At 40.4% G+C, this 15,052-nt stretch overlaps 1 protein-coding gene across 1 annotated transcript in view; it reads left to right on the top strand.

Annotated features, from left to right (window-relative positions):
• Positions 1 to 14,479, top strand: part of rad18 (RAD18 E3 ubiquitin protein ligase) — a 30,825-nt gene extending 16,346 nt beyond the window's left edge. The window contains exons 10-13 of the mRNA XM_079340873.1: positions 1,379 to 1,510; positions 3,255 to 3,381; positions 6,400 to 6,444; positions 14,220 to 14,479. Coding sequence (XP_079196999.1) covers positions 1,379 to 1,510; positions 3,255 to 3,381; positions 6,400 to 6,444; positions 14,220 to 14,319 — 404 coding nt within the window. The 3' untranslated portion in view covers positions 14,320 to 14,479. The remainder of the gene's footprint in view (positions 1 to 1,378; positions 1,511 to 3,254; positions 3,382 to 6,399; positions 6,445 to 14,219) is intronic.
• Positions 14,480 to 15,052: the final 573 nt, after the last annotated feature.

Below are 15,052 nucleotides of genomic sequence, written 5' to 3'. Positions count from 1 at the left end.
CACATTTTTCACAGCAGCCTTTCAGGGTTGTCATTGTGTCTGTAGAGACTGTTCCTTGTAGTGTTTATGACAAACATTTTCATTTTCAACTGAACACAGTATGTGCTGTCAACAGTTGAGTAAGTCATCTGTTTGCTTGTTGACCAGTCTGATAATAACAGCGACACAGTGTGTTTATTACATCGAAGTCTAAACATTGTTTGTTTGTTTGTTTTCGAACTTGAGAGTACATTTTTTGTGAGTACGAAATCATTTAGATTGTGTTCATTCGGTTTGTCCATGTGTGTTTTCTGAAACGGGGGGGATGGACAGATGGCTTTTTAAATGTTTTCTCGTTGCATGCGTATTCTACAGCTGAAAAGGGAAACATTTGATTTCAATACACATGGACCGCAGGAAGATCAGCGATGAGCAGAATGAAACACGATGCGGCCTCCAAGTGTAGAAATGTCATTTGTCACATATTTCAGTTCTCAGAGATTCATTTCCACTCCTGCTTTGTTTTTTTATGAACTTCAAATTGCCTGAAATATTCAAAAAGCCTTATTTAGAAAATAATTAAAAGACTGTTCCTGTTGAAAAGTAACAATCACTCTTCACTTAATTGCAGCATGTAGAGCACACCTATGTTCATTCTGCTGTTTGTTTCTCTCTTGCGTTAATGCGAGTATCGCAGATTTGCAGGCGTTGTGAATTCCTGCGATTAAATCGATAATTTATGTTTGGATGACTGCCCAAACTGAATTTATGGTCTTCTACTGTCTGCTTCGATTCACAGTCAGCGATAATGTCTTCTCAATGACTTTGTAAGCCTCCACCGCAGCACTAAAAGGCTTCTCTTTTTTTTCTCTTTTTTTTTTTTTTGCTGCAGTGGAGCTTGTGTATGTGCTGTTGAATAAATCCTTGTGTTTCGTCTAATCTGTTTAACCTTTCAAGGTTGGAAGTTGTCTCTTCTTGCTCAAAATATTAATCTGATTGGCCTGATATGTAAGAATTACCCCCCAAAGAAAGATGAGTCCATGTTCTACTTGAGTTGCCCCCCTGGGATTAATAGTTTTTTTAGTTTTTAAACTTTTTGTATTAATACATGCTTTCCCAAACCACACTGTCCAGTCGCCTATTTTTCTGTTTCTATGCTTTAATACTAAGACCTTTTATGCCCTTCAAGATGGGCTGTGTTGTCACCTGTTATCCACAGTCAAGCATCCATTTAACTTTGAATTAATAGAAACTGTGTTAGCCTACAAATTAGCATGTGTTCTGCATTACGCTCACTGGCATGATGCGGATACTTCTGATACCTCTGTGTGGATACAATCATTCCAGATTTCGGTCCTTTAAACACTTGCCAACATAGTATGTGCTCTTTTCCCTGCAGGGAAGCAACACAGCAGTGATTTTTCCCGCCTGATTGCTCAGGTCCGAGGTCGCCTAGAGACCAGCAGACAGACGCTCATCAAACAGGAAGTCGTTGCAGATGGAGGGGATGAACATAAACCGCACTCTGCAGGTACTGCGCCAGCCATAAAACATGCTGTAAGCTGCCGGACAGCTGTAGGCTGGTCTGAAATCCTGCAGCACAGCTCACCGCATCCACACAACACTTGTTCCTCCTGTAAAAGAAGTGCTAATTAATTGCTTTGTAATGAAATTGTTTTTCCCAACAAAATACAAAGGAAGCCATACCGTGCAGCTCCACGTCCTTATTCTCTTCTGTTTGGGGTGTGTGTGTGTGTGTGTGTGTGTGTGTGTGTGTGTGAGTGTGAGTTTTGAGAGAGGAGTGAATCAAATGCCTTTTCCTTTTTAAATCAAATTATATGGTTTTGTGGGATTTCATATGTTTTGGGTGTTCGAGGAAATGAAGAAAACATTGAGCCAAATGCTGTATAACACAGAAAGGCTGAAGCACGTGCACAACCACATTGAAGGATTTCACTCTTGGATGATGTAATACGTTGTTTTCTACTTGTCGGTGTGCACACATTATTATTGGGAGTAAGTGAGGAAATGGTTCATTTCAATCATTTCTTTGAAGTTGATTACAACCTGGAAAAACAAAATCTCTCGCTGTCTTAATAAAGCAAAGTCAGCTCTACATCTTACACTGAAGAAGCAGAGATGAGTGTTTCTCTTCTGTCAACCTGCTGGAATCATCCGACACTTTTTCTTTTTTTTTTTTTTTTTTTGAACAGAAGTTTCGATCAACAGCTCTGCATGCTTTCAGTTTTGTCCATCAGATGTGTTTGTGTGACACTGCAGCTCATTTAAAGTGTTTGTTACACAAACACATGTTTCACACGTTAACAGCAGATGTTGTATTTAGGCCACACCACTCAGACTCTCCCGATATCATTTCTAAGTACTTAAAGGAGAAGAAGTTGTTTTAACACGCCTTCATGTGTTCATGATAAAAGTAGTAGTTCTGTGCAATCTTCAAAATCGATGAAAGAATGTCTTTATTAGTCACGGCTTTATTGATAAGGATGTTACAGAACAACATGTACTGCTTCTCGATGACTTCATTCTGCATCGAGCATACAGAAGAAGTTGGTGCTCACCCTTCATTATGACCATTTTATTCAACTTTAACAACTTCTACCTGCTGTTGTCAATTTTACGATTATGATGGATCAACGAACCATCTTTAAAAAAAAAAAAAAAAAAGTTGACAAAGCAAAGGAGTTGCCAGTGCAGATTATCCTGCGGAGAATTATCTCCCACATCAAAAAATCACTCGGCTTTTACAGCTTTAACTTATCTTTCAGCTGTCCAAAAAAACAACAAAAAAAACAACTGGTCTGGATCGGTCTCACCGCTGTCACAACTGTTGGACAGCCACAGCAGGCGGCTCTACTGGGCAGTAAAAAGCTCTCTTTACACAAACAACCAACACCGAGTGGCAGAACGACAACGCTAGCGAGCAGCTGTTAATCAAAGCGGAGGGCCATGCTCTAAATGAATGCACACGTTGTCTTTCTGCTGCCCATTTGTACACCTTTTCAAATAAAAGGCACACAAATAGTTCATGAAGCCATCCACTGTGTTTATATCATAGACTGTAAAAAATGTGAACGGCTCAATGGGATAAAAGCAAGTCTTGGTTTTGCATAGCAACTACGAGAACATCTGGCGTCTCAAACAGCCTGTCATGGCAGGAGCAGCTTTTCCACACCTCTTGGGCCTGTCTGTTTCTTACTCCGCTTAGTTCCACCTGCATGTCTGAAATAATGACCTATGTTTTTTGCCTCCTCCAGATCAAGTCGAAGAATCGGAAGGCTGCGTAGTGCTAAAGGTGGAAGAGAGAGAGGCAGATGAAGAGTCATCGGCAGGCGTGATTGATCTGTCTTCAAGCCCCACTCCCAGTGACGTATCCATCAGCAGGTGAGAAAAGACACTAAGAGAGATGATGACTCACTCAGAGGAGGTGACTCAATCTGAGCTTCTTCTTCTTCTTTTTTTTTTTTTGCCGGATCCAAGTGTAACCTACTGATTGCAATTTCACACCGACAATGAAAAAGCGCATCGAATGCGCACAAATGGATTCGTCTTGAATGAAGCAGCTCTGCAACTGAGACAATTCAGAAATCCCTCAGAGCGTCACCGACTGGCTTCATTTCAGAAATAGCATAACTACATCTTTTCCAAGGCTGTGGTAACTCATAGGACAGCATTCTAATAATCGGTGTTTCATTTAATATTCAATTAGCGTTTCTCATTAAACTCCATCACTGTGATGTGAATCATTGTGATAACTCATTCTGAGGTAATTGTATTGAGATGGGGGGGGGGGGAAGGAGACAGCCTGGCGTGTCTGGACTACAGCCTGCTGAGCTTGTCTGTAGTCTGTTTAGATCTGATCAGCATCGTGCTTGTAATAAATAACATCAGGGGGAAGGTTTCTGCTTAGTAAGGGAGAGAAAAAAAACGTGATCAACAAAAAAGGTCACGACGCAGTGTCGTAAAAAGAGAATCACATCTGGTTCTGAATCTGTGCATTGAGATTAAAGATAGCTGTAGTTTTCTGTCCTGGAAGTGTGGACCTGTCTCAAGCACAGTGGGAGAACCAATAGATCCAGATCGACAAACGAACAAATCATTGTCCTGTCCGTTTCTAGATGAAAGTAGAAGTTGTGTGTCAGAGTCAATAATACGCCTTGCCGTCCTCTGATGTTTTCAAACTGTTCCTCGTGTCCGCACTGAGCTCGGAAAAAGAGCGTTCAGTTTTGCTGCCGCTGCCTCAACTTGGAACTTTCTCCAAAAATGACTTGAAAATGGCCGACCTCGTTTCACTTGAAGCCTTTGGCTCGATCTTAAAGGACGGAAAAAGAAAAAAGAAAAAAAAAACGCGAGACAATCACACAGTGTGTGTGATTGTTCCCTGTCACTACGTGTACTTTATCTGTAAATCAATCAGTCATTGCAATTGTTGTTTTCTCTGAACTTATTGTCTGTAAACAGTTTTTTAATCAAGTACTATTTATTATGATGTGTGATGCTGCCCTCTTGACCAGGTCGCCCTTATGAAAGATCTCCGTGGGTTAGTTACCTGCTTTAAAAAAAAAACAGTCAGGTGGAACAACAAAGAAAGTCCGACATTAAACCTCTAAATGTCCCTGATATTATTGTTTATCGGTCACATAATGATCCGTCACGCACATCCTAACTCCTCACTTGTCTGTACCTAGATGTATAAGACTTGTATTGTTTTGGGCTGAACATAAAAGGAAGGGTGACACTCAGTGCAGTGTAATGAAGAGAGCGTGTGAGCTCTCTGTCAGGTCCACGCTTCCATAGTGATACCTCCTTGTGGAGAAAAAAAAGAAAAGAAAACCAATCACCGACAGTCTAACACAGAGAATCTCTGGTTGAGCTGTGAAGCGTCTCAGTGGGAATACTTATCACTTGCTGTGACACCGTAATGGCATCTTGAAACCTTTATATTCCCCTCTGACATTTACTTAACATTTACTGTGACACGGCTGAGAAATACAGCCCTGTGGCAGTCCAACCAAATCACAGCCACACAACAATACAACGCCCTCCCTATTGTGTAAAGTTGTTCAATTCAATGTGGACTGAGGACACGCACAAAAGTGTTTTGGTTTTTTTTTTCGTTTTTTTTATTTGGTTGTTGAAAGTTTTGATCTGGACAGGTTCTTAACACTCCAAGCAAATAACACAATAATGGAATAAATAACACAAGATGGAAATGTAACCCGCTGAATAAGTATAATGACTGTGCAGACAAAACTAAATCACAGTTTAATTACAAACAGATGCCTGATGTCTCTAAATGAAGCCTCGCAGCCACACTCCTTAGTCTGAAGAATCAGACGAGCCTCTCTGCCGCACCATAAAAATACTGATAGTGATGGTTCCCAGTGTGTGTGGTCAACAGAGCAGCTTCTCAGGGATCAACAAGAATCAGCCAGAACACAGTTCAAATGTCCTCATTTGTCCAGAAAACAGAGGGGGATTTGTCTCTGCTGTTGACACTATGTCTGCATGCAGCTGAGTTTGGTGCATATAAGAGGAATTAAAAATGACTTGCTTTAAAAGAAGATAAAATATAGGTAAAATATAGGATCCAGCTCTGCAGCATTGATGTGGCCTGACAGATTTGTCTTCTCTTTTTTAAAGTTTTATGTTGGTCAAGGCACACACGTTCTCTATCACCTGTTTATTCTGAATAGAGTCGCCCCTCAACTATCTGCAACCGCCGAAATGAAGCAGCTAAATGTTAGAAAACAAAATTAGAAGCACTGTCTCTCCAACGATGATGATGACCCAATTCAGCCTGTTGCATTTTTTATATGAAAGAATCAACTTCTGTGTGTTAGCTTCAAAAAGAAAGACTGGAAGTCTTTTTTGAACTTTCAAATCCAGCAAAGAAGAGCCTCTGGCAAAAATAACAAAACAAACCCTATAACTATATAACTATATGATGCACAATTCTCAGAGAGGAAATAAGGACCAATTAAAAGCTTATGTTTCAAACAGAGGGGCCAAACTTGTAGCAGCATGTCAGTTTATTTGTGGATGTGGTGCTGCTGAGTCTCTCTGAATGAATGATGAAACCATTTCCTTGGAAACCGGGAAACAGTTTAAGAGTAAATAAGTCTCATTTGCTCTATCAATGAGTCAGAGTAGAGTGGTTCCTTTTTAAAATACTTGCAAATGCTTTGTGGCTGGATATGCTCGATGACGTCATAAGCAATCTATGCCGTCTAAACTTTCTGTGTTGACGTGTTGATGTGAAATGCTCCGTGAGGACGCTGGAGACAACTTCAAGCATGCGTCTCTAGATTGTCTGGGACGTCCTGCTGTGATTTCACCTCTATGCTTAACATTTCATGAACACCACATAAAGATTTTTATTTTATTTTTTTCCTTCTACAGTTCTATTTCAGACATCTTCGGTCCAGATCCTCCCAGAAGCCCTGAGTAAGTGATTCTGCATGACATTAATGTCATTTCAGTTTTCTCTTTGTTCTGCTCATTTCTATATTATTAACACGCTAACACCACACATTGTTTTCATTACAAGTCATCGCACGCTCCTGTTGATGCGTCGATTGGACGTCAACACACCACCGTTCTCAGGATTCTTGTCCTCTGTGTAGATTTTGAAGTTTAGGAGTATTCCACACACGATCATTCGACCCCACTGCTGAGAGGACAGTTTGTCTGCACTTGATGCATCAAGATGCTGAACACACTTTCTTAATAAAAGACGCTCAGCAAACTAAAACAAAGAGGGGAAGTTTTGCATGTCAAAGTGCACTGGTCAGGAGGCCTTTAGAGTATCAAAACATTAAGCATAAAAATGAATGATGGTCTGTCTTTGAATGGGATGTTGTTCTCCTGCTTTGTGTCAGCATTACATTGTGTCCCGAGGCGTTCACTTTTTCACAGTCTCCTCTCATCTGTTCCTACTTCTGTGCAAAATATTAATATAATCTGAGCAGAAATCACACAAACAGCCACTTGGACATCAGGATGAACTGGTCAGAATATGTCGGGGGGGGGGGGACTGACATGCTCATGTTGGCTTAATTTTAACCAATGTCTGGAGTGATGAGGTAATGCCTTGCCCAAAAGGGTCAAAGGTCAACTTCACTTCACTGTGACTTCTTGTGACCTGTTGTTCAGGACACCTACGTTGATCTGCAGCACACTGATGTCACTGATATTTAATTTCTCAGAAACAAGTGAGGGTTGATCAAGGCTAACTCCTGGTTCCCGTCTCAACAACTCTTTATTTTCTAAAAGTGCTTTAACTTTCTGGCTTTTTAAAAAAAAAAAAAAACTGTGTCAAACAGATAATGTTAATAGGATATAAGAATACATTGTTGCTCCTCACATTTGTTCTATTGAGACATATTTTCAGCTAGGCAGCTTATCCGACACTCCGGTAAGAAAGCAGCTGGCGACTGAAAGTAAAGTAAGATTTTATTTTATTTTTGACTCGCTCTTCGAGTACACTCGTAAAACTACAGGGTTCCTTGTTCTGCGTTTGCTTCCGCTTCCAGCACTGGCGTTTGCTGCGTGGGTGGGACGGCCGTCTTTCACACGATCCGAAGTGTAGAGTATACTGTCAAAGGGTTTTAAGTATTGTTATTATTGGTGCCATATGTCAAACTAAACTGTATGTCATGTTCCAGTGTTTGGACACAAACCTCCAACAAGTGTGAAGAAAATGACCTCGGGATATGAGCCAAATAAGCTTGTGAAGTGTTCGCGTTTTGTCCTCAACAACTTCAGATGTGCTGCCTTTATAAATATCTTTTTTGTTAAATTATTATTTTTTTTTTTTAACATTTTTCAACATTTTCATTAGTCTCACCACTCTGCTGAGAATCCTTATCGCTGAAGCACAACCTCCCCTACCAACTCGGATCACCATGGATGGAGGATGTAGGCCTGATACTCATAGGGGACATAATAACTTTTCTTTTCTTTCATGAGGAAGTAATCAACATAAAAGATATTTATATTTTGTGAAGTGCCTGATGGCTTCTGTGTTTGGGATAGGTCTTTTACCGTAAATTCCGTACTATTGAGCGCACCTGGATATAAGCCGCACCGGCTAAAAATAAGTAAATAAATGTATTTGTACATATATAAGCCGCACTTGATTATAAGCCGCAGGTGTCCACGCTATAACAAGAGCTATTTACACAGACGTAGGCTACCGGTAACATCCGCAAATACTGTAGCGTCCGTACGGACGTTAAAGGACGACGAGAGCGTTCAAATAATAACTTTTAATAACCCGATCACTGTCGGCCGTGACCACGCCGTTTACAGCAGAGAGCAACACATAACTTGTCGTAACAATCCAACTCTCTCCCCCAGCGTTCTCTCGTACAGCCACTCAACACGTTCTCGCTGGTGCATTCACTGACTCTCCACATAATCGGAATTATGAACACATTATCAACTACTGACTTTGCAACATGAACCGTTACAATACGAAGCCTAGCCGACGGTGTCTGTAACACGGCTGATGAAAAAGATGACCGTAATATATTTCACAAGAAAAAGTCCATCCATTCACTGCCTCAGAATGACTTCATTACTCACTTCCTCAGTCTCTGTTGTCGCTGTCAGTGTCATCTTAACGTGCAGCAGCTCTGTTAGCTTCTTTGACAGCCGGGTCAATCGCCTTTAACTTGAAAGCTGCATCATATGTATTTCTCCGTGTGTTTTCCATCATGAGGGTGCGTGCATGAAGCGCAAAATGACTGATATTAAGATCCGACGTGACGAAGTCAAATGTTTTTGCGGCAGAAGCTCATTGTCCCCCATAAAAAATCCATGCATTAGCCGCACCGGAGTAGAAGCCGCAGTGCTCGAAGTGTGAGAAAAAAGTAGCGGCTTATAGTCCGGAATTTACGGTAATTTCTGCAAACAGCATACATAGATTTTTAAAACTGACTGTCATCTATGTGAAATCTCAAAGGGTGGTCTGCAGTTAGCTTTTAGTGCAGTAAAGTATCTGGCACAAGGGGCTAAATGTCTTGCTGTGTGTTTTGTATTATCAGGTTTAATTTAATAGTCGTCATACAGAAAGTTTGAACATTTCAAAAGATACTGAAAGGATTGTGGACATGATATTTTCCAAATCTGGATCACATCATGTCTTGACTCTGCTCCTCTGTCTTTGCTTCTCCAACCAGCCTATCATTATTTTATTGAGAAGTAATTAATGGAGGCCTTGCAACATACATTAAAGCAAGTGGAGCAGCTAAGCCTGCTGTACTGAATGTTCTCCAGTCTACTTTCAGAAATGCTGCTTCGGGTTGAACAGTCCTCTTCAAACATCTACTGTTGTACTTTTCCTTGAGCGAGTTTGGGGAAACTTTTATTTGTTAGCAGAGGCAGGACATAGCCTTGATCACCACGTTTATATTCATTGGCCAATAGTCGAGTATATTTCCCCTTGAAGGAGGATTTTACTCTTGTTTGTCAGAAACTGAATGTCATTTTCCAGGAAGAGTCACCGGGATATTTCACTTCAATTACAGCTTTGACAAGTGGGCTGAATATAGAGATTGAATATGTACTTGAGTGTGAAGGCTGCACTCCCTGTTCTTTTTGTTATTATGTTCTTTTCCCCTCGTTTAGTTCCTGAACGTTTAGCGCTGTCTTCTCTGTCAAACCATCCTGACAGTGCATTAAGTCAGCCATACGTTGCTCTTCAGCGAGGAGACGACGCAGCAGAGCTGCAGGGAACAAACACTTCTCAACAAACCAACTCAACAACAAGTTAGAGCAGGTGCTGCAACATTGCACCGTCCTTTCCTGTTTCCTGTCATTGTTTAAGGAGGTGAAGCCTTATGATGCAAGAGTCCAACTTGTTTTGTAAGGATATGGAAAGTAAAGTAGGGTTGTAGTATTTGATGATGCATTCTGTGTAGGATTCTGGGCCGGTTCAGTCCTTGTGTGGTTTACAGTTAAGGCTGGTTCACACGGCAGGATTTTCAAATTGTCGGCCGGATTTCCCACAAGACCAGCGCACACATGGCGATAAATAATCAGAGGTTTTACAGTTTTGGTCGTACAGTGCCAAAACAATCCGACATGTTGAATATCCCCGATTTGAGATCGGAGCGGTCCCGACGTCCTTCCAATCAGACGACAGCGGTCTGAACACACCACACACAGAAGGATTATTTTATAAGAATATTTTGCGATGATCGGAGCGTCCTTAAGATTATCGGAAGGGGAGAATCGGGGGGCCAAAATCAGCCTCATTATCCTGCCGTGTGAACCAGGCTTTAGAGAGGCCCACTGAGTTAGATACATATACTTATTACATCGGTAGAACAAAATAAATAATAATCTAAACATGAGTTCATTAACTGTAAGCCATAACGTTCCTTTTTGTACATGAAATAATTTCCAGGCTTTGTTTCCGTTTCAAAGGGATACTATATAACATATCTGTTACGACCTTGTTTAGTCTAAATAAGGTCGTAACAGGGTTACTAAAGAAGTAATAGAATAACTGGGAAAAAAAATCTTACATTAATTAAATATAATGACAAAAAAAAAAGAAAAAAATAAAGCTAAAAAACTAAATACACACACCTGCACTGCGACATGAAATAAAAAGTATTCTTACCTGAGGTATCAGTAATACTTAAGCTTTTATTTAGACAGGACAGTGGGTGGAGTCAGAAACCAGGAAGGGAGAGAGAGTAGTTAATGACAGGCCAGGTTGGATTCAAAATGTTCAGGATGAAAGCCTCTACATGGCGCGTGCGCACTAACCACTAGGCGACCAGCGCTGCCTGGGAAAAAAGTTTTCAACAAAAAAAAAAAAAAAAGGAAGAGGAACCCTTACGCTGCCTTCACTGACCTGCCTTTTCGAACACGCACCACGCAACTTGAAGTCAGGGCTGAGTGCGAGACTGATCAGCCAGTCATGGCAGTTCATTGTCCAGCTCGTCAGATGAAGCCCGTCAGCTTCGGGGTGATGGGAGAGCTCTCAGAGGTGTGGCAACGTGGAGCAAACCTGCAACACACCAGACACAGCAAGAATGAAAACACAGCCCAGTCCGAGACACTATCACTTTATTCTTGTGTGCGTGACGGTTTCATTGAAATGTTATCATTGTGCTTTGTTCCTGACACAAAGCCAAGTCTGCTTCAAGGACATGCCAAAAGCTTGGCTGTCGATGCTACTGACAAAACATCAGAAGCACTTAAATCTGAATGTGATTTCACTTTGTGTTTTTTGTAGATAATCAAGACTGGTTTGTGTCTGAGTGACCTTGTGTCCTAACCTGCCAGTGTTGATTCCTAATGGCATCCTCTCAAAAGCTCTTTTCCTGTAATAAGTCATGCAACGGCAGCAGTGATGGGCTTTTTATGTGTCATTCACGACAAGCCTGTGCTTTTAGCAACACTGAAAGGAAATGAACTTTCCATCAGTCTTCTCCGTCCTCCAGTTGTTGTCAGTCTCAGGCAGTGATGAGACGTTCACCGTCGGTCGATAGTCGAAGTTTTGATCTACACATAAAGTTCATGCCTGTTCACCAGTACACCACTGAACTTAAGACGTCACCCCATCCTTCAACTTACCCCCACGAGTGACCTAAATTCCAGTGCTGGAATTTTGTTTTTCCTCTCCGTACATTCAGGATACAGAGGTAGAGGACCTTGTCACTGGCTGCAGGGTGATATTCATCTTAGTTATGATGAGCTAAGGAGAGCCCTCCATGTGATGCTCTTAAGTAGTTCCACATGCTGGACACTGAGTTTTGAGGGCTCCCCTTCGACGTCTTCGACATGTTATATGAACCTCTCTGGAAAAAAAAAAAAATAGAGAACTATGTCCACCGCTTTGTGTCAGAGGTGTGTTCGTAACAGACGTGTGGTAACTGAACACTGCACACTGAGCTGTGGAGCCCAGTGGGGCTCTCAAGATATCGATGTGTTCATGGTTATCCATTAGTGGAAGAGGACGTCTTTGAGAGGCGTTTAGTGCCCACTCCAGATGTGTTCCTCTGACGACACAGTGAGGGGTTTTCGACAAGAAATAGATCATGGTCACTGTTCTTGAATACATCAACTGAAGCAAAGGACAGAGAGCCTTTAAAGGAGGCCACACACTGTCGCTCTTCCTCTGCTTATTACATTCAGTCTGTCTGCACAGATTAGAGCACCTCCTCTCACACATTTAAAGAAATGACAAAGCTTTTCGCAGCTTTGTTCCCTGTCGATCTTCTTAGTTTGGATTGAATTTGTAAAAGTGATAATATCCAGGTGTCCATATGTGACCTGTAATATATCAAATATTTTAAATTTAGTCATAAAGGTTTTCAAATCACTTTAATTCAAACATCTTTTAATTTCCCCAAATGAAAAGATGTAGTGATTGTTTGGATCTAAGTCTCAGGTTTGATTCTGGCTTGCTCCTTATTGTTCAACTTTAAATTAAACAGAATATATGAAAAGCTACTCCATATTTGATTGGAATAAGCACAAAGACAACATTTAAAGTTTTAAAACTGAGAAATGGTATTGCTTCGGGAAGCTGATATGCCCGATTTGATAACAAGAACATGTTCCAAAAAAGTTGCAAAAACACTTAAACAAACAAAACATGAATTTCTCAGTTTATGATATATAGGTTTTTAAATTGATTTGGTTTAAAAAAAAAAAAAAAAGCTAAAAAAGAGCATCCCAGAGAGGCGGAGTCAACCTTAACTATTGAATGGAGAGCAGTTCAAACTCTGGAAGACTTGGCTGGAAAATGTGCAATGCTGAGAATAATGTTTTTGACATCAACTTGTAAAGAGCTTCATTAAAGTCAAGACTTCATTGTTTACAGAACATAACATCTTTGAAAGCTTCTGAGAATCTGCAGATATCTCTGGATCCTGGGGACGGGGGAGAAAATCAATATTTGATGGTCGTGATCTGTGTGAGGGCATTTCATTAAAACAGACACGATGTGTAGTGGACATCACCTCCAGCAGAACACATTTCATTACTTCATTCATATTATGCTTGTGAAAACTGAACTAATATGCAAAGACGAAACGTGTATACGACAAGACCAAGAAACGTGGCAACCTTCTTTAGGTACACACTCATTTATAAATGGACTGAGGCGAAGTAGAATCCTGTCCTCACTCATCAGCTCATTAGCTCCGAATTTGAAATTCTGTGAGGTAATCCTGTACACTGCATCCTCAAGGCTAAAGAGGAGAGAGACCAGCCTCTTATCAGCCGGTGGTTAAAAAGCCAGTATCCGTGTTGGTATGAAATTATGAAATTACTTCATTCGTGGGATTTCTACAGCTTGCTTCATACATATGAGACCAATCCAAGAGATTAAATGACAAACTTCTCTTGACTTCCTTTCAGCAGGGCTGTAATCTATATAAAAAATAAAACGTCTACAGTGCTTGACTGCTATTGGACGGATTAAGACAGGTTTTAACTCTCGGTTGATTTGGTAAGAAAGAATGTTTTCAGCAGATAGAAATCTCAAACTTTATTCTCTTTGCTGGATGGACAGACGTGAAAAGAAGAACTTAGTCTTAACATTTTTTTTGATTTTAAAATATGTAAATCAACGCTTAATTGACAAATTGCATTGTGGCAGAAACCACTTAGTCCATTGTGATGTATTTTTCAGAGGGGTGTCAAACAGCGTGATGGCCAAGACATGTCAAAACCATTTTTCTGTCACTTGAGCAGCATGATTAAAACAATGAATACACATGAGCTCTGGCCTGTTGGTGTGCCCTGCTGCTGGATGATTAAAGAACACCGAATGTGAATTTATATTAAAGGAGCCTAATAAACTGACTGTAAGAGTTGTGACTCCTTGCAAATAGACAATTATATCAAGTTGTTGTTTACCACTTCAGTCAGGACTGTTTTAAGTGCAGTAACCCATTATTATAAAAAAGTAGTCTTAATGGCTCCGTTACAGTTTCCTGCCATCTGAGTGTGTGTGGTGAAGGTGAGATGTTTATTCTAGCAAGGATACACTAGGCCTGTGCAGTTTACTGTACAGTCTGTGTTGATGTAGTGTCCTAGAAGCTTGGTACTGTAAACTATATTTCTCTACCCTGTTTTTTTTTGTTTTTTTTAACATCATTATATGATCATAATGGGAAGAATGGGAAGCACATTTCCGTTATCCTCCTCTTACAGAAGACTCCAAAAGTAATCTCTGAAATGTTCTTCCACAGACAAACAGAGACGACCTCGGCCCAGAAGAGATCATTCACCTCAAGAAGAGAAGATTCCGCTTCGCCCCCTGTTTTGGGGAAACGAAGGCGAAAAACATGAGGGAAGAAAATCTCTCGACAGCAAGATCAGTACCACCTGAACTGACTGTAAAGCATACTGTAAAGCATACTGTACCAGGACGTCAATTGTATGCACATTCCTGCCAATGATATCAGGTTTTTTTGAAGTTGCACATGTAAATAAAAGTTTGGTATTTTAACTTGTTTTGTAGTCTTATAGTGTATTATAAGATTATCCCCCAGAATTCACCTGGAGGTTATAGTATTAAGATAACTGTAGTTTCAATACCTGTATTTTTTTTTAGCTTTGATCTAATTTGTTGTTTTTGTGTGTTTTAGAGAGATATAGATAGATAGATAGATAGATAGATACTTTATTGATCCCAAGGGAAATTCAAGGCATCCAGTAGCAGTATACAGACAGGCAGGACACAAGACATTAGTTACAACTCCCCCTCCCCTTTATTTCTTTCTAAACAACTTTCAGTTATGTTCATAGGTCAAGTTTAATATGAAGAATTAACTGAAATAAATGTGCAGTATTCTGTTTGTATGAACACTTCCAGGTTCCATCTGGGATTAATCTTCCTTCATTAGCAGCCCGTACAACTCTTCTCACAAATGGATATTGACATCTTTGTACACCGTGTGCCGAGCTAAACCTTTTGGACATCATTGCTGCGGTGTAACGTTAGCATTAGCAGCTGTAAAATAGATTATAAAAATGCATTTTCCTTTTACTGAATAACTCGCTGTCTGTTTGCTAATCTATC

This window comes from Symphodus melops, assembly GCF_947650265.1.
Source record: "Symphodus melops genome assembly, chromosome: 4".
Lineage (NCBI taxonomy): Eukaryota > Metazoa > Chordata > Actinopteri > Labriformes > Labridae > Symphodus > Symphodus melops.
The sequence above is the reverse complement of the archived record's forward strand: the minus strand, read 5'-3'. Positions and strand labels throughout refer to the sequence as shown.